At 44.0% G+C, this 26,984-nt stretch overlaps 1 protein-coding gene across 1 annotated transcript in view; it reads left to right on the top strand.

The window, feature by feature from the left end:
* Positions 1 to 235: 235 nt before the first annotated feature.
* The window catches only part of CD74 (CD74 molecule), a 96,097-nt gene continuing 69,348 nt past the window's right edge, over positions 236 to 26,984 (top strand). Inside the window, exons 1-5 of the mRNA XM_069654044.1 lie at positions 236 to 518; positions 5,544 to 5,722; positions 6,943 to 7,037; positions 7,518 to 7,580; positions 13,102 to 13,197. Coding sequence (XP_069510145.1) covers positions 436 to 518; positions 5,544 to 5,722; positions 6,943 to 7,037; positions 7,518 to 7,580; positions 13,102 to 13,197 — 516 coding nt within the window. The 5' untranslated portion in view covers positions 236 to 435. The remainder of the gene's footprint in view (positions 519 to 5,543; positions 5,723 to 6,942; positions 7,038 to 7,517; positions 7,581 to 13,101; positions 13,198 to 26,984) is intronic.

The raw sequence follows: 26,984 nt of genomic DNA on the forward strand, positions 1-26,984 counted from the left end.
GAAACGGACCAAATACAAGCATTTCGGAGAGCTGCGGGTTAGGGGGAGCATTGAGACCAGAGTTGGGGGGCGTCATGCATCATCCGCTTCCCTTGAGCGCAACCCACGCTCCGGGAGGGTGCGTAGGGTATCTAATACTCTGGGTGCGTGTACGAGGCTCAGGCGGCGAACTCCCTGCATGGAAACGAGTGATGCGGCCGAAGCAGCCAATCAGAGCGCAGTACCTGCACCTGAAATTAAACTTGCAAAACAAATCAGGGTATTCCCAACTTGAGCAGACGCCGCTTTCACTTCTCATCCCGCGGTCTTGGGGTTGGTCTGAGACAGGGTATTTCTAGTCGCGCTCATCCTCCGATACAGTGCTGCGCAGTAACGACCGAGAGCAGCGAGGACCGTTAAGTGCGGGGCCACGAATAGCAGCACCCAGCCCTGACCATGGCTGACGAGCGCCAGGACCTCCTGGACAACCAGGCGACACCCGCACCGTCCATTGTGGGTGACGTGCCCGCAGCTCCAGGGTTCGTATGACGTGCTTCTGCGCCTTCGCTACTCAATAGCGCCAGGCGGTTTACACTGCGATGTGAGAGTGTGTTATTTAACACTGAGATGTAACTTCTGGGACATTTGCAGAACAGGATGGGGATGGCGAAGAGAACACCTGTCATTAACAGCGCTGTAAAGAGACAATCCAGTGGCAGCAAGCTTTTGTCCAATATTCTCATTATTGCATTATGGCGACAGTATTGTTAATGCGCGTTTCCATAACGATAGCATGGGTATTTTGTTTATCACTGATATGAGTAGTTCTGTTATTGTCATGTAGTCAGGGAATATTAACAAGTGCCATACATGGCTGAATCAATTATACTGTCGCTCACTCCGCTCCTCCAACCAGCTTACCTTAGCTGTCCCACGCTATGAACTAGCCAGAGCAGGGGTGTGTGGGGGCAGGGGCGTGGGGGCAGGGGTGTGGGCTGAAGGGGGAGTTGAGTGCCAGCACCCGGCCCCGCCCCATGGAACTCCCTACCTCCACACTTAAGAAATGAACCCTCTTACTCAGCATTCAAGAAACCGTTCAAAACTTGGTTATTCAAAAAGTATGACTAACGTTTTAAGTATGAACTGTCTCCTACTTTGCCTGGACTTCTTGATTCTGTGACCTGTAGAACTTTACTCTGTTTCCACTCTGTACAAACGATTCAATGTGGGTCTGGGTGTTACACAAATGTTAAAATATATTGTTGGTATTATTATCAATATTAGTAGGAGAAATTTTATTTGCATTATAATCAGCACTTATAATATAACCCTTTTAGTTCTCTCGGTTTACAGGATGTACTTAGTTGTGTTTGAGGCGAACATGTATTAGCACACGCAGATAGTTATTGACCACCTCACAGCCAATCAGAATGTTCAGAGAGTGCAGTTAATAACTACTGGTATTGACTGCATTCTGGCCATTCTAACTTCAAAAGCAAACAGGGAAACAACAATGTAAAATCCAGCAAAGATGTCTTTCAACAATAAACTTCCTCTTGGATGAACGGTTTTTTCACTGCAACATCCCATTTGACTACCGAAGAGAAAGCTAAAACATAGGAAAATGCTTTCACTTTCTTATAGAGAACCCGTTTACTTTTACACGACCTCTAATGCATGCTCATGGTAATCTAATCGAATAGACATTTGTCCTGCATCCCCCACTGTAGTAGTCTCCCAGTGCTGAGGCTTGTCAAGTGCACTTGCACACTATGCCCACGCCTGGGTTTCTAGACTTTAGTCAGTGGTGGGAAGATGAGGTGCTGTTTCAAGGTTATTCATATAACTATAGTCCAATCTTTGCAAAATGTATTTTGCATAACTTTTCAAAATGTTCTTTCCAGATTTAGAAATACCAGGCAAATGCTAGAACTGGGAAGGGTCCCTTTGGTAATCGCGACAGGGAAAACGTTCATATTTTCTGATAAACATCGCTGCAGGAAGCCAGATTGTCTAGGCAGAAGACCAAGCAGCCGTTGGATCTGCGGTCTACTCTAGGCCAATCAAATGTATGCTCACTCGTGACCTCACTGTTGCCTGGCAGACTGGAATCAGAAACTACCAAAAGCAGCGCATAGGACTGGATTGGTATCTCCAGGGGGGTCAGGGGCTTATGCATATCTGGTATATGAGCTTCCAGTCACCATTGCCTGATGCAGATGTGGGGGCGGCACAGCAAAGATAACAGTAGCTTAACTTGAACATTTCCTTTCATAAAAGGGGTAATTTTCCTCATGGTATTTAGAGCCAGCTGCAGAGGTCTGGGTATCCAGCCATTGGAGATTTATATCCCAGTGGGACTGAATCTGGTTTTCTTTCAGGTTGAGAAAATGAGTAACATTGAATGGAGCAATAGTAATTATTTAATTTGCATGAGTTACTTTGTGGGTTTTTTAATTAAAACTTCGACTAAGCAATTGAAAATCTGATTCTGAATATCTGAGAAACCGCCACAGTCAGAATCTCTTGGTCCGTTGACATTTTCTCATTGGGATGCCCCTGGATGTCTTTCATGTTTTGGTCATGGGGATCCCCTCCTACTAATAGACATTTGGGGTGTGTGGGCTTTCCTGTTATTCTAGTATTTTATTATATTACAGCATCAGCTTTCTTCCCCTCATGCTTTCTCCTCCCAACTTAAATTTGCTGAAGACCCCGCCCAAGTACAATTGTCCACTTTTCTCAGTAAGACCCTTTTTTTACGCAATGGTCTCTGGGAGAGTCTGCTGTTTCATGAACCCATGATGGAGGAGGGCTGACTTAGGTACGTATATGTGGTCGCAAGCTGTTTCACGATGGCTACGGCCTGGGGTAGAACGTTGGCGTGGTCTGGTGAGGGGAAACCAGGTTCATACATATTGGGGATCAGCAGGCAAGTTAAGGGCCCCGTCACTTCCACTAACGGGTCTCAATGACCCCCCCCAGCACCACTCTTACAGAGGTGGTTGCCATCCTGGTAAGGCTCTGTCACTTCAGCCATCGGACGTCCCTCTTCCCCAGTCACCTCTGATCCCCTTACTACCATCAAACATTGGATGTCCCATGCCTCTTTCACAGCTCACCTGTCTCCAGCCACTTGAGGTCATATCCCCCTCTCCCACCCTCATAGGTCCCTATACTACCTCTCGTCATCAGAAACCCTTGTTCATTTTCCACCCATTAAATGTCCACCCTTCGTTCGTCAAGGTCCCCTTTCTAGATAGTAAATCCGCTGTCTGTACTAGCAACCAGAGGTCCTCTGCCTGTCTCTGGCCAGCAGGGATCCCCTTACTTTACACATGCAGCATCTTGCCCTCCTTAGGCTTGAAAGATCACCTCTCTCTCTTGAACCTTAAGAATTCATCTTCCTATTTCCAGTCATCGTGCACCCCCTCTTTCTCTGCAGCCTTCAGATTTAGTTTCTTACCCTTCATCCATCTGAGCTCCTTGCACTCTCTCCAGCCACCACGAGTACTCTGCCTCCGGCAGACATTGGAGGCCATCTCTCTTTACCCAGTATCGGAAGGCCCTTCTCTTTGCCTTCACCAGATGGCCTTATCTTCTCCACTGCCATCAGAAATCTTCTACTTTACTTCAGCAAATCAAGAGGCTGCACATTTCTCCACCGATGGGGTCCTCACTCTCTCCAGCCATCGCAGGTCCACCCCTGTTATTGAAGGTCCCCTCTCTACCATCTCCTGCCATTGGGGGGCTTTGGTTGATCAGTCATGGAGGATCTTCTGCCTCTTTCGGCTAAGGGAGGATATTATCCTCTCTATATACTAGAGCCATTCGGTCTCTTTCATCCTCAAAGGTTCACCCCTCTGTCACCGCTCGGAAGTGGGCTACCACCCTACACCCATAAGCACTCTTTCCTTATGTTCAGGCTTCAGTGGCCCTCTCCTCATCAGCCACTGCCTCTCTCAAGTTATCATAAATGTCCTCTCTGATCCTAAGAAATCCCTTCTGATGTTTAGATGCATTGTGCCTGGGCCATTTGCTCTGCAGTGTGAAAGAGCCAAGCTTGGTGTCCCTCTCACAGAAGGCTGGCAGGTGAGGTGACGTGCCCGGCTCCCTGGTGAATGGGTTCCAGAGAGCGGGAACTGTGGGGCTGAGGACATTGGACAGCGAGGGCTTCCTGCTGTGCATGCTTCAAGTAAAAAGAGCATTTAAACGCATTCAACACCCTCGCTAGGTTGCAGAGGCCAGCGCCCGCAGCCTGGGCTGCCACCCCCACGCTGGATGCATGCCATTTCACGACCACATCCACGTTCAGCTAAATTAGCCTTCATTGGGGTCGCTATACTGAAGCAGTAACCTGCCAATGCCTGCAAAAAGGAGCTTCAAGCTCACCTCGGTTTCTAAGTCACTCTGTAAATTCGCCAGTCGCTTCCCCAGTCAGTGCAACGTGGAAATATAGGGGATAGAAGTGGTAAGTATTAGCAGGCAACGAAAAAACACAGGCTGGGCAGGTAATAATGAGAACATTCAATATATAAAACCTTTTGTTTATCTTACACTGCCTGTAATGTAATGCAACTGCCCTGTAACCAGACAAGTAAGCTTTCTGTAACCTACGCCTTGATACCTCTGGGTTTGGGCGTATAACAAATGCAATAAATAATTAAAAAAAATATATATCCTGCCGAGTCAAATGGCTTAGCGAGAGGCATCGGAAGCCTCGAGGCTACTAGTTCTAGAAAGATACAAGCACTTTAGAATGAAACGTTATTAGTTATTAGTAATAAACACATTCTGTAGTGACTGGCAGCAAAGTGCAGAATACTATTTCAGAGAACTGGCAATCGGTGCGGCACACACATCTGTAACACGCCTTATTTCAGAGGACTTGGCTAAAAGCCAAGGTCTATGGCAAGACCACCTTTAATAGAGGATTTCGATGCACCTTGTGGGGGGACTGGAACCTATTCCGATCCAGAATAAGCCAGTACAATACTTTGGAATATATGTGTCATTAAGTATGGCGAGAGGAAGGTTGAGGCCAGCATCACACTCTGCCCGTGAACATACATGCAACTAGTCCTGTAATGAGAGCCTGCCTCATCTGGGAGCCTGCCTCCTCCTGCTAAAATTTGACACATGCAGAGGGCTGCCCATATTCGAGTTCTTTGGGCTCATAATTCATCCTGGCCTCTCCTCGGCCTCCTCCCATCTCTGCTTTGCTACATCGCCACTTTGAAGCGGCTTCAGTGCTGTTTCCATGCCCATAATACAAGCAAGAAAACTACCTGCCCTTTGTCCCACTCGGGAGGTCCCCCCCCTCTCTTGTGCTCCTCATCCCCTCACCCGATGAATCGGCTTCAAGGCAGTGTCCACACTAATGTTACAAGCAAGAAAACATCCTCGCCTTCTTCCCACTCCAGAGCTTACCCCCCCCATCACTCTCTCTTGATCCCCTCATTACCTCTCCTCCCCCCACCCCCCATCCTCTTCTTCTCAGAGCGTGAGCGGCATAGTCGCAATGCAAGCATCACAACTTTCCCCCCTTTCTCTTTAAATCCCAGTGTCTCCTGCAATCGGGGAACAGTGGCTTCTGTGTTGTCGGTCTTCGTGGCCCTTTTGCTGGCTGGGCAGGTCGCCACCGTGTACTTTGTGGTGCAGCAGCGTGGACAGATAAGCAAACTCCAGGACTTCACGACTGAGCTGAAGCTGAAGATGCTGTCTGAGCAGCACTCCAGAAACCGTGAGTACTTGGATATGTACAGTCAGATGCCCTTTCCCACTCCCTTTGCGCTTTTGCACAGATAAGGAGACATTGTTGCACATTTCAATTTTCATTCCGAATCCACAAACGCATGCGCTTTGAAATGCACACAACTCAAACAGCCTTATTGCGAGTTTTACTAATAACTTTACCACCACGCCAAATTACGAGTTTGGGACTGGAGTGGACGATTTGCCTCCAGGAAAATCCTGGCGGTAAATCCTCCAGCTCAACACCGAAAAATCGCCAGAATTGGCAGAATTACTGTGGCAATTCCACCTCGCTATTCCGCCAAAAAAGTCCTATCGAGTCCAACATACTCAAAATAAATAGGGAATTACACCGTTACTGCCACTCTTAATACGGCTGAAAAAGGATGGAAATGCATATATTTTTTTTTTTTACTGCATTTCACAGTGACAGGCCTTTTGAGGCGTTGAGGTCCAGCATCAATTTGTCTGCGCTTGTTGTGCGAGTGTACACAATATCATGGATGGGAGTGGCATGAAAACGTCTTGGATGTGTAGTTTCCGTATCTATGTAGAAGTTGCCTGATGTGGGGTTAAGCAGGGTAGTAAGATATCGAGTATTTTAAATCAAATGTGGACTAGTGCAGGGGCTCCTTGTCGAGTGTTAGGTGGGATTTGGGGGTGACTGCAATTTCCCTTTGATAGCCATATTTTTCCCCAATAGTCTGGAGAATAGATCAGTGAGGATCATGGGTTGCTAAGTTTCGGCGAGAAAACTTGTCAGGAAGGAGGGTTTGCATGTTTTGGTGGTGTCAGACTACTGTCACAGTGTTGTAGAGAGTGGCAGGCCTGTTCTGTATGTGCAGTGGGTATTGCGGTGTGGTGTCATGTCAGCAGGTTTACACGTGTGCGAGTGTGAGGAAGGGGAGGAGGTAGCACTTTTTAAGAATTAGTGAGGTGGAGGAGAGTGCATAAGGAGTATTTAAACATGGATACCGTTGTGTAAGTGCCCAGGGTTTGCAGTTGGTGACAGGCACGTACTTGCATTTAAGACCTTCCTCATCATCCCGCCTGTTTTACATGCACATGTATCTTTCTCTTCTGAGTGTTAGTTCCTTCTGCTGTCATCTCTTTTGTCTCCCAGGCCATATCCTACCTTCCATTCCCCCACTCTTCTTCCGTTTATCCTCCACTTCCTCCTCCCCATTATTAATGCTGTGTTCCTTGCAGACCCCCCTCCCCAGAAGAAGATGCAGATGGCCATGGCTAACATGCCCCTGGCCTTCGTGGACGTTGACCAGGAGGCTCCAAGGGTGAACCTTACGGTGAGTTCGGGGAACAAAATGGGCACTCATCATGACTTGTGCCTCCTTCCTGTCCTGTTCTGCTTCTCTGTTACAACTTCACGAGGGCCTACCAATGTGTTGCTCTACTAAGCTTCTCTACCTGACCGGTCTACTTGAATTCTCTTGCATACTCACCTCCCTGGCATGCCATGCCCGGCTTCAATACTCGTCACGCCTCATGCATGCCTTTCTCTAGTTCGGCCCCCCTTTCAGCATCACATGCCCCTGTCTTTAGCCACTTCCTATCATGTTCAACCTCTGATGTAGGTGCTGTATGTTCTGCTTCACATTAATCCTTTTCCAGCCACACATGTGCCCCATGCGACTGGGCAGTGCGTCACATTCGCTCCCCGCTGTCATCAGACGTTCCATTGGCCCCCTCTGACCAGTGCAAGACACCAGCCTGTTGAGATGCTTATCACTGTAACATAACTTAGGTTTTCTCTTTATCACCTTTAGAAGTTGGAGAACACAGCGAAGAAGAGTACGAACATTGAAGATCACATCAAGTACTTGATGGCGGTGAGACACAGAAAGCATCTGACCCACACTTGTCCCATTTTCATTAACCTACCTTTCTGGGAAACGCACACCTTACGGAGGCTTGCTGCCAGCAAGTGTATCATGATTTGTATTTGTTTTTCATGTAGCATCCTCAGGCACAGCTTTAGGACACTGCATCAGAGCCCTTTACAGCAGGCAGGCAGACCAGTAATGCGAACCTGGCATATACAAACCCTTAGCGGGCATAGTTTCAGCTACTTGAGTATTCAGGTTCTTTTAGGAAGCTTTGTCTCCTTGGTAGTGGTGGCACGTATCGACATCTGCACCAAGGTGGGGCACATTTTCCTCATGCGTCCATTTTGAACCATCTTCTCCTGTAGAGCCTCTCTAGGTTTAGAGCTGCTCTCGTTTAACCTTTACACCTGGAGGTGTACGTGTGCTATATTGCCTCTGCATCCTGTACACTGACTGCTTCTTCTGATAATGAAAGGCTTGGAAAAGAATAAAGACCATTGAGTTAATTTGATGGAAGCAGATATGTGTACAAATTCTGAAACAGCAATGAGCCAACATGTCTCTAGAATAGTATGAAAGACAAGTGATTCAAAGCAACATGAATTTCCTCTATGCACACATCTCAAGTCGATATCAGAGAAAGCATTCCCACCCTATGCATAGATATCCAGTAGGACCTGCCTATGTGGAAGTGGGTTACCTTGAATGAAGATGGTTTTACAGAGGGCCTCAGGTGTACTGACCTGGCAGGAGTGCTGACCAACTTTTCCTAGGTTGAAGGTTGCCGGGGGTCTAATCACACCATCAGTCTGAACTTGAACTTCGTTCTGGATGCCAATTCCATTCCAGACATTTCAGAGTTGCTGAGCCTGGTGGTTTGGGACAGTGTTTATTCCACTTTGGTCCTCAATTCCGTGTTTCACCAGTTACCCTAACACCCAAAATCCAGAGTGTACACCTTTGTGACACTGAGGGGTCTGCATCGTTTTTGTCCTGGCCTTCACGGAATCAATCTTCCAAAGGTTGTACAGTCAATTGAAAGTGCCCACATGCCTGGGAATAATGACCAGTTGAGGTTATTTGTAGGTTCATCGGAATACTATTCAAAATGTGTATACACACCACAATCATGGGGCCACTGACAACTCTCTTGCAGAAGAGCATGAACATAGATTCAAACAGGTGACACGCCAAATAATGTCGGCACCCGCACTCCACCCATTTGCAGTGCCATCAGTGCAGATGCAGTGTCTTTGGTTTAAGGGTGGTCTTATTCCATTTCAGAAAGGGGTGGAGAAACGTGACCTATACCTCATGCGTTCTCAAGGCAGCCAAGCTAAATAACTCACTTAATGAATTTAAATTTTGCTTACCTTGATGTCAGGACCTCTCTTCCATCTCTTTTATTCACGCCGCTTCCGTTGACTGTGATTTATCTCACTTTCACTATGCACTTATCACTCCATGTGACCAACACTACTCTACACGCACATTCACACCTTACTGTCCTTGTCCTTAGCTCTGGATCAAATCTTAAATCCAGGCCCTCAAATCAAACGTGTTGTGAGCTGTGAGGCTAGCGCAAAGCATGTACCCCCACCCTACTCCTAGGTGACGACAATTCCCTTGCTGCCCTCATCTCTGCACTGGACCTCTGCTAAATCATCACACTTCACAAATCTAATCTACTCCTTTTGCAACTCTCCCAAGCTTTACTCAAACCTCTCAAGTTAATATCACTGAAGCATTTAATTCTAAATTGCTCAGCGTTATGTGACCATCACTCTGCCTACCTAGGCGAATTTGCCCCCTTGGATGGGGATATGGCGACATGGTGGCTCCTGATTTCCTCTGGACAAAACAACAAACATGTTTGCGCCATTGTAAACTATCTAACAGCGCGTCTAAAGTTTCCATTCAACTACAAAGATAATCCCATCATGTAGTCTCAGTAGCCCATAGAGATGCCGGTAATCTATGGTGCCTGCTGTATAGAAATGATGTGACAATGCTCTGAAACAAAAGTTTTTTCTGTTTGTTAAAACTGTAGTTTTTCAATAAAATTAAAAAAAAGTTAATATCTATTGAGTCCCCCCTTTCTGCTAATTGCTAAATACCTTTCCTCTAAAATCTCAAATATTTGTGAAACTCTCACATCCCTCCTCTCTCTTCCTCTCCACCCTTCTGCTGTCTACAACCTTTCCCCACTTCTCCATCATCTATTTCTCCCCTACCTTTCCTAGTGAATTAGTACCAATCCTTCACAGCGCCAACCCAAATTGCATGTCTATCGATCCATTGTTCCCCAAAACCCAAATGGCCTCGCAAACTATTGCCTAGTTTACCACCTCCTCCATTATTCAGAGGTCTTTTGGCAGGTGGACTTCAACCGGATCACTTCATACCTTGAGGATAATGACCTCGGAGATCTACTTCAATTAGGCTTCCATAGTAATCATTTCACAGAAACTGCACTCATGCGGATCTCCAACCTTCTCTGATGCTTAGCACTCCACATTCTCTTCTACACTCATTCTTTGGGACCTCTCTGATGCTTTCGACCCTGGTGACCACTCCTCTTTCCTCCAAGACCCTGGGTTTGACCTTGGGTTTGACAAATCTCTTTCCTGGATCGCCTCATACCTGTAGGTTTGTACCTTTAAAATCTCCTGGAACTCACACATGATTGGCCCTCTTCCTGACGGCATCCGTCATGGGTCCGTCATTTGATCTCTGCTCATCTCACTCTATCCTAGAGAGACATAGCCTGTCCTTTGACTTGCACTATCACCTATTTGCTGACACCACCCAAATCGGTTTCTCCTTTCCCTCCTTCACCCTGCCATCTTCTACTAGATTACTAACTCTCTCACTGCAATCCCCCACTGGATGGTTCTGCTGCCTTATGCTGAACTCTTCAAAAATGAAAGTCAACCTTTCCCTACTTCCAACATCAGCCCTGCCCTCCCCTCGCCTATCTCCTTCCTGCCTGTCCTTTTGGCTCCCTTGCCCAAGGCTCACACGCCTGGCATCCATTTTGATAGCGACCTCCGACCGCAACAATTCATCACTGCCAGTGCCTCTTCTACTCGTATTAATCTTCTCAACATTTAGAAAATGCATTAATCTCTTATTCACCACTCTACGAAATCTCTACCCTCATGCTCAGCAAACTTGACTACTGCTTAGGCCTACTCTTACAACAAATGAATGCATCCATTCTATCCAGAGAAATATTAGTGTGTCACTTTTCTGTAGCATATGATCCTGGGCATAACAAATTCTTAGTTTATGAGGCCGTCATTCACACTATGATGCCCACCCGAATCTCTGCAAAAATGTTGTTGTAAATGTTCTCTTGCTTTATCCATGAGTTCCTTTTACTTCTTCTTGCTAAGGGGTATCCCACACTTTGAAAGGCAGCCAGCCAAATCAGTCCCTGCCACATCTGGGGAGGGTTGATGGGAGATGAGTAGCAAACTGTGGGAGACCAGGCAGGAGGAGCAGGTGGTTCTTTGGGAGAGGTGGCTGGAGAACCACCATAGACTCTGGAAGACTCCTGTGATAGGGACCCTGATGGAGGAGCCTACCAATGAAAACTGGCAGGAAGAAGATGGTGTGTGCAAAAAGGCTGAATTGTGGGGTAAAGAGGAAGGGGGAGTTGTGCTGGAGAATGGGTTTGGGGTGATAGAGGAGGAATAGTAGTTTGGAGTGAAGTCCTGACTTCTTGGAGACAGAAAGTGAGACTGTATTGGAGCAGAGACAGGCGGGAACCAACTTGGAGAGGGAAGCTAAGGGTACCATCTGGGAAAAGGAGCAGTAGAGGCCTATTGTGAGAACAAAAGAGCTTGTGGTGTGGAGGAGGGGAGCAGTGGTATTGTGGAGTATGAGGGTGGTTCCAACTAGGTGGAAAGGAAAGATATATTGTTGAAGAAGGGAGATACCATTTATGTGAGTTTTGAAGGCGATACTGCTGGAATAATTAAGAAAGTAGGTTGATGAGGATGATACCGTCTGGGAGAAAGAGGGGAGTCAGGACTTAGTAAATTGAGAGTGTTCATGTGGATGGGAGAGAAAAGAAGATTTGAAGGTCAAGAAGACTTATCGGGAGAAGGGAGGAGACCATCAGGGAGAGAACATTGTGGGCTGGAGGAGCAAAGAGATACCATTAAGAGAGAGAGGGGAAGGGATTGAGGAACTGGAGATAGAGATCGTCCACCCGAAGCAGGACAGAGATGCATCTCCTCTAGTGAGGATAGGGACTTTCTGGAGAACCATGTTGGCCCAGGGGTGAGTTCAGGGGAATGAGACAGTGCTGCCATGCTGAGGAGCAAGTAGGACAGCCTAAAGAAGAGCCCAAGAGGAACCCTCAAGTGGAGAAGAGGGCGGTGAGAGTAGGGCCATGCTTCTTCACCAATCCCATCATGGCACACCAGACCCACCCCACAGTGCCAACTTCAGGCGCAGCCAGACAGCAAGCCCTTGCCGCACTGCTGGGAGGGAGTCCTGAGGAAAACACCTAGAAGGCAAAGGGCAGGAAGGCTCCTGAAACATCTGGCGGTGGTTGGGAGACCCTGCTTCTAAGGAAGAGGATTGAAGGATGAGGTGGCCTCCTTTTTCGCACTCAGAAGGAGCCACAACGTCCTCCCTGGCCAGGGAACCCTTTTGATTGATGGATAGCTCTTTTGTTGGGACTTAGAGGGACTTTGGGACACCTTACCTTGCACTTCCCAACTAATTTGGATTTGTTTTGGTTTTCTGTAACTTTGTGATACCAACATTGTTCTTTACCATCTCCTTTGGAGCCAGAGGGAAGTTCCTTAGACCACTGCTATCTTCCAAACAATTTATTTCAGGTTGTTTATTAAAACCCTTAAAACGCATACCCTTGGTGTCTGGTCTTAATTCTGGGAGCACCGCGACAGCAAGAGGCTGGCGAGGTGGCCCTGCCACAAGCCATTTATATGGCTGTTTGTAATACCCTTATTCAACACTAGACAACGCCATGATTCTGCCTTTCTGTTTCTGAATGTCTCCTCATTTACAGTGGAGTGTGGACCAGAGGTTCACCCATTTCGGGACATAAATGTATTGAAAATCCCAGTTAGAATGATAACAAGCTGGGTATCAGGTGTGCAGTTCTTCCAGAGGATTTGTTTGCAGTTTATACATCTGACAATTTCTTTGTAACTGGTATTTCAGTTTACGGGGAGGAACATCAGCAGCTACAGCTTTTAGTCACCTTCTTTGCTGGGCTCTCTAGGCACTGGCTGACGTTTCAAACAGATGATGCATTGATAGTGCTACTGCCCATTGCGGACTACCATGATGCTGGTGTGATATGCACACCTTTGTCCTGTTTACCTCATCGTTAGTTCTTCTATCATTATGCTAGGGTGTCTGTCTGCAGTGTGCAGGCACCTCCAGACCATGTGTCGTCATGTCTTTCTGACTGTATTCATTCCTTTGGCTCCACATTCCATGCCATTGAGTCTCTGTTTGTTTTCCCTCTTTTACCTTGCAGAAGGACAATCCCCAGCTGATATTACCAGAATTCAATGACAGCATCATAGAGAATCTGAACGAGCTGAGGAAGTCCATGGATAACGGCGCATGGCAGGTTGGTGTCCCAAGAAGACTAATGCCTCACTGAAAATCAGGCTTACCCTCTGCAAAACCACGCCCTCCCTTCACCCCACCCATTTAACTATAGGATTTTGAAGGTCATCGTTTTATGTGCAGCTGTTTATTCTTTTTGCCAGCTGTTGGGGAGATTTTGCTGAGGGCTGTTTAACCATGTAACCTAAAGGTGGCACAATGTTTCTCAGTAAAAGGAAGGCCAGACTCACTAATGATAATAGCTGTGTCAGAGAGATCAGGCTAAACTCAAGAGAGGGAGGGAGGCTGGTAATGAAGAATACTTATTCCACACAGAAAACCAAAGAAAGCACTCTTGCTGTCCTGAAACATGTACACTTCATTATAAAAGTACTCATATCTCTATACAGTTAGATAAGTACTTATGTTAAAACATAACCCACAGTATAAGCACAATAGATGTATAAAAACAACACACCTCTAAACGACCTGTGTTTCCCACTACCTGGTGGAAGGCCCACCACAGGGCTAAGGAGAGTGGACAAAAAACGAACCCTAGAAATCAGAAACATACATTGTTGCTAGTCACAAGAAGTCCCCATATGCAACAATAGAACATAGTCACAGTAATTCCTATATGTGAAGATAGATTTCCAAAATAAGTCACCCAACCTGGGGGTGAAGTTTGGAGGGCCAACCTATTATGGTGAACAGGAAAGACACTGCAGTTAGCCAAACCCAATCAATGTGGGTTAGAAGAGCGGTACGGCTTAGACTCTGGGGAGGGAGTGAGAGACACACACAGAGCACTTCAGTCATTCCAGTTAGACAGAAAGGTACATACATATACAATGGGCCTCATTATGAGTGTTGCAGTAAGGCAACAACGGCGCCGGTAGTGTTACCGGCGCCGTTGTTACCTCGCCGGAACATTCCGAGTTGTGCTCGCGGGGCCGCCCTGTACGCCTGGTCAGACCAGACGTGCAGAGTGGCACCCGCTAGCAGAACAGGATGCTAACAACGGTCCCGTTAGTAACGGGACCGTTGTTAGCATCCTCCACATTCCCATTGAGCCCTATGGGGGCTCAAATGGGAATGGGGACGTACCAGGTCCGGGTCCCTCGAATGGGAATTACCGAGCCTGCAAAGGTCAGAATGGCCCGGTAATTCCCATTTTTCGGGATCCGGACCCGAGTTTGGGGGTAGCCATGCCGGTAAAAACGGTATGGCTACCTCCAAACTCGTAATGAGGCCCAATGATTTATTAGGCCTTTAAAATACACACTAAGCAATGAAACCTTCCGGTAAGTATTATCACACAACTACTATCATATATATATACATTGAAAACACATTATGGTTACAAGTAAAACCAAAAAACTTCCGAAATTCACCAGTTATGGTAAGCTAAGCAACCATAACTCGTGCCACCACCGTGCACTGCTAAGACTAACACCCAGGACATCAAAGATGACATCACAAAAGTCATTGATGACATCACTGATGACATCACATATCTGGGCCACTTGTTTTTGTTCCCTGACATATCTAGGCCAGGTGGTTTTGTTCACTGACAGTTAGAATATTAAAATTGAAAAGGTGCTATATATCTAGACGTTAACCTTATCATATGTTCTTAAAGTACGTTCCTTAGGGTTTAGTCTCAGCTAATAGTGCACATACATGGGGAAATAAGCAGGCCTCAAACACACACTTCATATTTATACATGAAGATAAACTTTAATATTAACATTTTCTGATGATGCTGTTTCTTTCTTCCTTACTTTAGTTTCCCTGTATGTGCCTCTGATTTGTACGCATTGTGGTTCTTCATATGTACTAGCACAAGTGTAGTAAGTCTTGAATTGTTAGCTAGTTATTACATGTTTACATTACTCAAAACTTTTTATAAATATTGTACTTCTATGGTGCATGCTGCAGCCATTGCCTAAGTTTATATATGATTACGTTCATGTATTAACAACAACACTCCAATACAATGTTGTTTAGATGAGTAATACATTAAGTAGTTCATGATAGGTCTCCCGATCACCCCTGACATCTTGTTACCAACATTATAAACACAACCCCTTGTAGGGACTGTTCATCAAAATTAATTTCACATGTGATGTCATCAGTGGCATTTGTGATGTCATCTTTGATGTCCTGGGTGTTAGTCTTAGCAGTGCACGGTGGTGGTGCGAGTTATGGTTGCTTAGCTTACCATAACTGGTGAATTTCTGGGGTTTTTCGGTTTTACTTGTAACCATAACGTCCCTTTAACAACGTTTTTTCAATGAATTTCATAGGTTTCTATTAGTGCAATTTAACCATAATGTCCCTTTAACAAAGTTTTTTCAGTGAATTTTATAGGTTTTTATTAGTGCAACTTAACCATATCGTCCCTTTAACAACGTTTTTTCAGTGAATTTCATGGGTTTTTACCAGTGCATGATAATTTCCTACAACTTACTAATATCATACCTACCCAATATAGCAACATTTGTGTGCAATTTATAAAGTTTCACCTTAAAACTCTACCATTTCCCACCTTATAGCATCATCTTTAACACTTCTATCCACTTTTTGCAACTTTTTCAACTGATTTTGCGTCCGTAGACATCCACGAACATCTGACTTCATCATGGACATTCTGGACAGTGCCACATGACCATACGCTGGCGCGTAGCATGATGACGAGAACGCATCTGCACTTCGCGATCAGAATCGTGATTCGCGGACAGTTCGGAACTGCATTTTCTACTGATCTATGAACTTTCAACTTCAAAATTTTCCTTGCACAGCTCCTACACCTATTCTTACTCATTATCCATTAATAATCTAGTACACAGTACCTACTTGGAAGAATTTTAGCAAAACTGCTATATATCTTAAAAATGGCATCACCTATTGCAATCCCTCCTTCCCAAGAGTCACCACCACCACCAGCTGGAGGACCTTCACAACAAAAAAAACCACACTACTTCCAAAGACAATGAAGATGACCAAGAAGCTGAGGTAGAGGAAGTGCCTACCTCTAGCACCCAGAGAGAATCATGGGTGTGACAGTTCTTTACCACTGTTGGGAATGTACCAAAGGCTAAAGCTGCCAAAGTGAAATGCACTGAGTGCAGTTGCAGACACCCCGGACAGTACACCTATGGGACCACATCCATGTGCTGCCACCCCAAATCCAATGACCGCAATGCTCTCAGAAAGGCTGTTCCTTTCTTAACAAGTAGGAGGCTATCTTCCTCCACCTCATCTTCCTCAACTAATACTGTAACCACACAGCCTAATTCTGTGGGACACAAAATCTCACCAGCTACCTTGTACGCAATATAAGATGCTGTTGATCCATAATTGTTTTAAGACAACAGTCCTCTGTATATAATACAACACATCATTCTGCAGAGGTAAGCAATTTCAAAGTGCTTTTGAAGTGGTAATCAAGGAGCATGAGAAACACTGCCCCCTACCTTAGAAGTAACACATGTGCAACATTTTCCCCTGTCCACCTGCCCCTCCATATTAGTGCTTGGTGCCTCTTGCCTCTTTTCCCTCCCCACGTTTTGTTCCAAGCTTTCCTGCCAAATAAATAAATACATCAAAAAATAACAAAAGAAATGTTCTTTTAGGAACCACCTTTCACAGTTAAAAAATAGAACATAAAAATCCTTAGATTCCATCTACTTTACATTTCCCAGCAAAGTACATAGACTCAATAAGATCTTCTAACATTTCCATTAGCATGTTGTGTTATGCTAATGGGAAAATTGTGTCGTTCATCCCCCGTTCCAGGGACTGGAACAGTGGATACCAGCCCGGCAGCCCAAGCTAAGCAAGGGTGGATAACGAGGTCTCCGGACCATTATCCCCCCATTCCAGCCCCTGCAATGGGGGATGAAGGTCCATTAGCACCCCAGGTTCTCAAAGCGAGAACCCGGGGTGCTAAAAAAAAGGATTTTTCTTCCTACAGCGGTACGCCTGCAGCGTCCCGGTCTAGGAGGGAAAATCCTTTTCCAAGATGGCCACCATGGAAAGGGAAGGCAGGGTTCCATACAGGGCTCCTCTTTGCTTTCCATGGCAGCCTGCAGAAGGCGAAGAGAGAACCCTATGACCATATTACCACAAGCACAATTTTCTTCCCTTTCAAAGCTATCCCACTTTCGAATAACTTTACCACAAAGCAGGTCCCAGGTGGGCATGGACACTTTAACCCCATGTGTTGTCCCTCGGGGTCATGGCCAGTAGCCAGATTGTCCGGATCATGACACTATTCCATGACCCAGACAGTGTGGCCACTGCCCATGGCCATAGGCTACACCTCAGTCACCAAAGGTATATCACTATTTTTTGTACCTACATTATGACACTTGTCAAAAAATAAAACACGGCACGTTTGCAAAACCATGCTTTAAGGTCCTTGCCAAGTTTTCCTGGAAATCCACCCATGTTTTATTTTTTCAAAAGTGTCAAATGTATGCACATACAATAGTCATATAACTTAGCCCCCACTTGACAAAATCCATTCAGACTTTACAAAAACATTTATATCTAGATCTAAAATCTTTTTACAAACTTTTGTTTAGCTTCGTCAAATAGCACCACATTTATAAGCCTTTACAATATTTTCGGATCCCCCCTCTAATTTTGCCCCCTCTTGACAGAATCCCACCAAACTTCGCAAAAACATTTATATCTAGATCTATTATCAGTTTGCTAACTTAAGTGTAGATTCGTCAAATGGCACCTCAATTATAAGCCTTTACAATATTTTGGGACCCCCCCTCTAATTTTGCCCCCTCTTGACAAAATCCCACCAAACTTTGCAAAAACATTTATATCTAGATCTATTATCAGTTCGCTAACTTAAGTTTAGATTCGTCAAATGGCACCTCGTTTATAAGCAGTTAAGTTATTTTGGGACCCCCTCTAGTTTTGCCCCCTCTTGACAGAATCCCACCAAACTTTGCAAACTCATTCGAAATCAGGTCAAGAATATAATTGCAAGATGTCATGCAGTTTCATCAAGTGGCACCAAAGGTATAAGCCATCCAAGAACTGCCTTTCACCAACCCTGTAATGCAGAGGTGTCCGCGAACTTCACAGGACTGTTCGCGGACATCGAACTGTTCGCAGACTTTTATGGCGGAAAACACCTGTTTTTTTGCTTCTTGCAGCCATATCCCATCCTCATCACCCCTCACCTCCCCAGAGATTATTTGATAAGTTTGGCAAGTGCAATGTTGTGTTTTTTAATATAATTTTACTGCGATGTCCGCAGACACCGGCCGCTGTCTGTGAATCCAAGAGGGGGGGTGTTGCCAAAAATCGGACGCGCTTCACGCTTTTCACCATCCAATCAGTGGGTGCGTCCAATGTCTGTGGACACCACATGTGTTCTAAGTCAATCATAGCCCTGTCCGCGGACCAAACAGGGAAATGGGTCCGCGGACCGAACCCAGATATCACTAATTTTTTTGGACCTACTTTTTGGTTGTTTTAAAAATAACTACTGGACAGATTTCCACCGAATTTACAAAAGCACGCTTTCGGGACTAATCCGCCGCTCCTGCCGCTAATCTGATGAAAATCCATCCAGCGGTTTGGGCTGTAGGCGTGAGCAAAGTTTTTCTCCATTCGGTCTATGGAGAATAAAAAATGTGGGACCCCCCATAACTTTGCCGCCCCCCCACCAAACCTCACCAAACTTTGCAGAAGAATTCAGAGCGGGCAATATACTTTTATTGCAGAGTTTGGTGAGGATTCATCCATGGGGAGCGAAGTTATAAGTCGCCCAAAACGTGCTCTTCCTATGGGTTTAGCAACTTAACCATAACTACAGGGCTGCTACCGCGGGCCGTGTAATATATATATAATTTGATACATTTGGGGGTTCTGGGTAGAACCCCTGCCTTTTACCTTAAAGACAGTCAAGCAACAGTTCGCCTAATCGTAAGTAACAATTTTATTAACCCTGTGTGGTAAATTAGGTGAAGTTGTAGAAAAACAGTTGATTCAAAACCAGTAATCAAAATATAAAAATATAGTTAAAACACTCAAGAGCACTCCTCTTACTATTATTAAAATTCAGAGCGGGCCATATACTTTTTATTGCAGAGTTTGGTGAGGATTCGTCCATGGGGAGCAAAGTTATAAACTGCCCAAAAAGTGTTCTTCCTATGGGTTTAGCAACTTAACCATAACTACAGGGCTGCTACCGCGGGCCGTGTAATATATATATATATATATATATATATTACACCGCCACGGTAGTGGCCGTGTAGTTATGGTTAAGTTGCTGTTTCCATAGGAAGAGCACTTTTTGGGCGGCTTACAACTCCGCTCCCCATGGACGAATCCTCACCAAACTTAGCAAAAGAAGTATATTGGCCACTCTGAATTTCTTTGCAAAGTTCGGTGATGTTTGGTCCAGGGGGGGAAAAGTTATAGGGGAGGTTCCAAAACGTCTTTTTTTCCCATAGACTGAATGGGGGACAAACTTTGCGCACGGCTACAGGTCAAACCGCTGGACGGATTTTCACGAAATTTGCGGCAGGTATAGGGGCTTGGTCCAGAAAACGTGCTTTTGTAAATTTGGTGACAATCCGTGCAGTATTTTTCTTTAAAACGACCAAAAGGTATGTCTCAAAAAATTAGTGATATCTATGTCCGCTCCGCGGTCACACTTCCCTGTTCGCTCCGCGGAGAAGATAACGATTGGCTAATGGGCTCACGTCATGACCGCTGACACGCAACGTCTCTGCCGATTGGCTGCTGCGAGACGTGTTCTGCGTCAGATTGTTTGGCTGCGCCCAACATCTTGGATCTGCCGATAGCGGAACAACAACCAGCGTACAAATGCTATATGCATAAAACTCTTTTGCTGTGTCACAGAGCGTTGGGACAGGTTCAGACAGTAAGACATGGGTGATCAATGCATTTGTTCTGGGGGTCGGTCTTCACAATGTATTTTCTATGGCCACCTTCTACGCACAGAAAATGAGGGGTGTAATAACGGTAGCATTTCAGTCCATGCAGTGCACAGGAAACTTGTTACTGTTGTAAGGATACGCGTAGTGGTAGCGAACATTGGACGTGCAAGACACTGCACACCCATCCCATGTAATATCTATGGACATACAGCTAGGAGCGAAGCCTCTGGCCAGAAGCAGTGAAGGATACCACACTTATAGAAAAAAAAACACTACCACACATCACTGAGGTGGTTGTGGGGAGACCCTGCAGTCTTGGGTGCATGACCGAAGGCCATGCACCTAATAACAAAGTTAGAACCTCTTCATGATGTATTTTCTATGGCCACCTTGTACGCACAGAAAATGAGGGGTCCAATAAGGGCAGTACTTCAGTCCGTGCAGTGCATAGGCAACTTGTAACTGTTGTAAGGACACGCGTGGTGTTAGGGAACATTGAAATTGCCAACATGCCGTAATTGAATTACTTTTTCCTATGGGTATTGTATTAATTAGTACGCCGCTATGGGTGTCACATGCTACGATGGTTGTGGCCAGGGCCTAGAGTCTTGGATGCATGGTCGTTGGCTGAAGGCCGATGGCCTAACTTCCAAAACTCTAGGCCCTGGCCACACACACTGCAGCATGTCACACCCATGGATACACCCATAGTAATGCGTATCGATTGTCTGGATGTGGGGAGTGTGTGCAGTCTTGGGTGCATGGCCAAAGGCCATGCACCCAACAACAAAGCTATAATCTCTTCACTTACAAGGCCACATGGGTTTTATCTAGTGCGGTGGTTTTGGCCAAGATGTGTACTTTTGGGTGCATGGTTGCAGGCTGTATGCCATACACCCAAGCATGCACCCAAAAGGAAACTTGTAAGCACTGCAGTTATAAGCCACTTTACAACCATATATTGAAATGTATGGACATACACCTAAGATTTTAGGCCCTGCCCACAAACAGTGAAGCATTTCAGAGCTACAGAGACACCTCTAGTATTCAACATCAGTCCGGTGGCTGTGGGGAGAGTCTGCAGTCATGAGTGCATGGCCGCAGGCCATGCACCAAACAGAACAGTTGTATGTAGTGTACTTACAAGGCACAATGGGTGTGATATGGTGTGGTAGTGCATCACTCAGGAGGCTGTGGGGAGGGGCTGCAATCATGGGTATATGGCCGAAGGCCATTCCCCCAAAAGCACATTTGTATGTAGTGTACTTGTATGCCGCTATGGATGTCATATGGTGTGGTAGTAGTGGCCAGGATGCAGAGTATTTGAACAAAGTAATAAGAACTGCAGTTGTAAGCAACTGTGCATTTTATATACTGTATACCCATACATTGATAATTCTATGGCCTCAAACTCATGTCTGTAGCCTGTGGCTACAAACTACTGCAACATATCACAGCTATTGGTACACTTGTACTATGCAACATCATTAGGATGGTTGTGGGAAGGGCGTAGCATTTTGGGAGCATGGCCAAAAGCCATGCTCCCAAAACCAACTTTGTATATAGTGAAATGAGAAGGCACAATGGTTCCGATATGCTGTGGTGTTTCTGGCCAGGATCCAGAGTCTTGACTGCATGCCCAAAGGCCAGGCATCCAAGACTGAAGTCATAAGTAGTGGAGATATAAGTGAATATAGGAGTGGTGTAATGCGCTAGTTGAGTGCACACCCTAATGTCTTGGCTGCATGGCTGCAGACTATGGTACCAACAGTAAATTTATAAGTATCTAATTTACAAGGACCATGGTTTCGATATGTAGCAATGGTTGTGGCTAGGAAGTATACTCTTTGTACTTTGGTTGTAAGGCGTAGCTCATAGATTAGACACTGAAGATGCAAGGGCCAGCCTCCAGCCACCGCAGCATATTACTACCATAGATTAGACGTGTAGATTTGCATGTGTAGAAAATTACTGCCAATATACTTACTCCTTACTTTGTTCAGAATCCAGATATATATTTTTTAATGCTTTTCGTACTTGGCGGAAGTATCCCTTTTTTAATTTCTGTTATAAAAGAAAAAGGTATGTTAGTCTTTGCATTTTATGAAAACTTACTACATTGCATAATAGACAGTTTACCTTTTTTTTTTTACCCTCATATTTTGTTTACAAACCAGTGTACTGTGCATTGTGCTCAGTTTCTGTGTTTGCTTTTCTAATCCTTGGATCTGGGGGAAAAAATCCTTGTCGGATTAAAAAAAAACCTTCTTTGCTATGGTACTAACTACTTCCTTGTTTCCTTTGAGTGTTTCCTTCATCTTTCTGATTAATGTTATGTTTGTTGCCTTCCTTCCGATTTTTAACAACAGTTAGATACCTGTAGGCATATTCTAACTGCATTTGTTCGTACAAATCTGTGATATCCATTTATTTGTGTCATTATGTCCTCTTGGGCAGTTAGATACCTATTGGCGTATTCTAACTGTTAGTAGTCTTTCACATACTTTTTTGGCAATCTTGAAGTACACATTATTTATTACATTTTGGCTTTATGATGATTAAATACGCATTTGTAAGATTAGCTGGCAATCTTTGCTTTAGAGTAATGGTGCTATCATTACATTCGAACCATCCACATTTCTTTTTAATGTGTGCAGAGTAGTGACCTGCATTGGTTGTCGTTCCTGCATGGTACATTATACCTATTGTTGTAAAGGTTTTCTTTCCAAGTGGCACTTGACCGTGTGTGAATCCAGTCAGTTTGCAGTTGTTTTTGGTACCCTCTGCATTATAACGTAGAAGCATAAGTATTATGTAGGCACTATGTGATTGTATCAGTAAGGTGGAGCGATTGTCTGAATTACAAATAGTACATAATCTGCCATGGTTTGCATTCTGTACAAGTTGCTGAAATGGAATGCTTTCACAATTTGGTATGGAAACATACACAAATCGCTCATTTGGGATTTCTTCCTGTATCACATTGCTACAGAGAGTGCATGTATGTTTCCACATGTACAAAATCTGGAAGATTTCATTTACAGGTATGCTTTTGTTTTCCAATACGAATAGTAAGTACATTAGAAATTCTTGTGGATCTTCTTGTGAGTTCAGAGTGAATCTCACCATTCCAGCACAGTCGTCCAATTCTTGCCGTATTCCATGAACACTGTATGTGTTGTCAGGATTGCTTGTTGCATTTCTATGAAGCACTAACATTTGCAAACACAATTGGTCTGTACTGTGCAAGTAAATATTGTTAACAATTGGTGGCAATTGAAATAGAATATTCATTGCTACATTTGCATAGCAACTTACCCCACTTTCATTTGCAAATTTGAATGGACCAGCTAGTTCTGTATCTGAGTGCATTTTTTGGAATTTCTGCTCCTTCTTTGCCGACGGCCCTGGTTTACATTCCATAATAGGTTCTTCTTTGTTTGTGGTAATTGCTGAAACTTTGGTTTCTTTTCTTTTCTTTGAGGAATTTGCTGTTGGATTCTATTGCATTTCTGTTTCATTTAGTTTTCTTTTACCACATTTTATTTTATCTGGAACAGGATATTGTTTCAGATGAGGGGTTTACAGTGAACGCAGTCTATTGTATTCTAGAATGCAAGGAATATCAGCTTTCACTTTACTTGCATCAAAGTTCATTAGCAATAGACTGTCAAGTGTACGTAAGCGTGATAATGCTACGTAGCTCATGCCTTCCTCAAAGACTGTTTCCTATATCTATCAATGCTTTGTCTAGGGTAAGACCTTGGGATTTATGAATGGTAACTGCATATGCAAGAGTTAGAGAAAATTGCTCTCTGCGTACATACATAACTTTGAAGAGAAGGAATCGAGCAATTGAGCGCCCTATCCTTTTCACTTCTGAAACTTTATCAAAGCGAATATTGACAAACTGAATGTTGCTGTCATGTGGGTATGAGTGAAAGCCAACAACTGTACCTAGTGCTCCATTAACTAGCCCTTGCTCGACGTCAAGGTTACGTTTAAGCATTACTCTACAATTTAAGGATAATTCTAATATTTTTTCCAACCCAGCTGTGTTGGAGATTGAATTTTCTAAACTATTTAGTCTTGTTGTGGCTTGCTCACACATGGGTACTGTCATACCATGTACGTCTAGTTTGTCTGTGGCGCTAATTTCCATTATTGGTTGCATTTCTTTATTTAACATTGTTTCATTGAATTTGAAACAGCTTGCAAGAGTTGGCATTAAGGCCTTTCAATTGACATTTTTGTGCCCTATTTATTCCATAACTTCAGTTGCACATGCATTATCGCCATAAAGTGCATGAATGTGCCGGTTTTTCAATACAACTTGTGCGATAGTACACCAACTCTAATACTTTTTAAGATGTTGGCATAAGTGAGATCTTCAGATTGCCGCATGTTCTCAGTTAATTCTCTGTATTGGAAATGTTGCCAAAGGTTGACATTACCTATGCTACCAACAGTTCTCCGGCAGAGTTTGTGGCCTAGGGTTTTAAAAATAGGTTCACCTTTCACTGGTGTCAATTGTAGAAGATCTCCGAAAACGATAATGTGTTTCCCTGCAAAGACTTCTTCGTTGTTACTTTTGAGTATTTCTTGCAATCTGAGGTGAATCAAAGCCAACATTAGGTTGGAGACCATGCTCACTTCATCTATTAGTAGCATTTTTCATTTGTTTTAATACTCTGCGTAATTCCATTGCAGCTTCTGCAGAAAGTTTGTAATAGTCTAATTTATTTTGATGCTCTACTGGAAGCAGTAGTAATCGGTGTAAAGTGACACAGCCTATGTTGTAGGCAGCTAAACCTGTGGGGGCCGTTACAACAGCTGACAGTTTGTTGTTTGTCAATTGTTGAAGGAACTTGCTGATGATTTTGATTAAGAATGTTTTCCCTGATCCAGCTTCACCACTAACGTACAGCAGTATAGGTTTGTCATTTTGGCAGGTACATTCTTTATTTTCGTGTTGTACACCATGTACAATTTGTTTTGTTACGTCTTCAAAAATGGTGCGCTGATCTTTAAGTTTTGCTTGTTGTACATTTAAGTCTTCTGTATCTTCTTGCTACTGATACATGGTGTTTTCTACTTCTGCCATAGCTACTTCAGCCTCATTTGCTATTAGTGTAACATTGTTTTGTACTGCATAAAGTTCACATCGGTGATAGCGCTTTCATTTGCTTTGAAAGCATCTTCATAGCAGTCATAGTTTTCTAGTATGTCTTCCTCTTTTCTCCATGGTTTGAAAAGTTGTAACAGAGACATGTAATATAGTTCTTTCTGTTGAGGTGTTTTTAATGACAATTTTACATGATTAATTAAGCTTCGTTTGGTAAGTTTTACTAAGCTCCCTTCACAACCGTTCACTCTATATCTATGTTTGCTTTCATAGGGTTTTACATTATTTTTGTATGCAAAGTTTTGAGCTATGTGGTATAGACACATGCTTTCCAAAGTGCTACTACTGTTTGGATAGTATGTGTCCAGTAAATAGTTTTTTAGAATGTCTTGACTGTTGGAATCATTTCTGGCAATTGTTTCTATGTCCTCATATGATTTCAGCACTCTTTTTCTAGATTTTGCAGGACCAAGACTTAGCCATACTATGTTGTCAGATTTACCATACAAAGCGGTACCGGTTAAATGATCTGCTGCTTCATAAGTGCCACATTCTCTATGAGAGAGCATTTTTATGTAGGCTGTACAATTTCTGTGATAATGTTTTGTCTGATGCTAGGTCATCCCAGAGGTCTTGAAGCTCTGTTTTTTCTGCTTTTGTTAAGTAGGCTGTAACATATCGTGTAACAGCAGTTGAATTGTCTGCAATGTACTGCACATCTATGTTTGCATTCCATAAGAGGGCAATGATTGCATTGTAATCATTGATATATTTTGATTCTTCCCTTCTTTTTATGTAATACGTGTTCTTAGGTGATTTACCTTTAACACTATGTCGAACTGAAGACATGAAGTTGTTTACTTCACCTGTTTCTGTAACTGGTCTAGGGAAACCAAAGCAGCATTTGGTGTAGTATTTACCTTTGTTTTTGTATTTGCGGCGACAATATTTGCCACATATGTGTCTGTTGTGAAGGGATTTCACAAGTGACATATTTTTGGATAAACTGCAAAACAGTGCTATCACTGTCGTGACCAAATTCCGGTGCACCTTTGATCAGCATGTGAATATGTGGTGCTCCTCTCGCTTGATATTCTTTTCTCCAAAAGAAGTGTTGCACTTCTTGAAGGGGAGGAACAGTTTTATTGCAAATAAAGTGTAGCAAGTGTAGCATGGCAATGAAACGATGATGGAAATATCTTGACATATCAACTGGATGTAGAGAGCAAAGTTCTCCAGGTGTTAATATATCTATGTTGTTTTTGTTGCTGTTTGCTATGTGTAGGAACTCATGTAAATCTTCCCATGCATATTCTGCACAACTTAGCGTAACAAACCAAGTCAGTGGTCCAAGATTTCTGATCATACAACGCACGTTTACGTGCCGTCGGAACCAGTATTCCTTTGTACCACGCATGTTTGCAAACAAATTTGTTATACTTGATTGTAAAACCTCATCTTTTTCCTGTACTTTTTGTATTAACTACGTAGCTGACATATTTTGAAAGTGGGTTCCAGATTTCAAAATGTGTGCAATTCGGTAACATAGTGTTGCTAATTCACTTTCATAGAGTAGGTGGAATATGTAGTCCACATTTTGTCTAAATCTAGGATCTTGCGAATACATTCGTAAAGAGCGGTATTCTGATGCCCCAAACTGAGTGGGTCTATCATCGTATCTTCCACCTTTGCCAGTAGGAAATAGCAGTGTAAAAGCATGTGCTTCTATACTTTTTTCCCATTAAA

The sequence above is a fragment of the Ambystoma mexicanum genome, chromosome 3q (assembly GCF_040938575.1).
Source record: "Ambystoma mexicanum isolate Mex_15411 chromosome 3q, UKY_AmexF1_1, whole genome shotgun sequence".
Lineage (NCBI taxonomy): Eukaryota > Metazoa > Chordata > Amphibia > Caudata > Ambystomatidae > Ambystoma > Ambystoma mexicanum.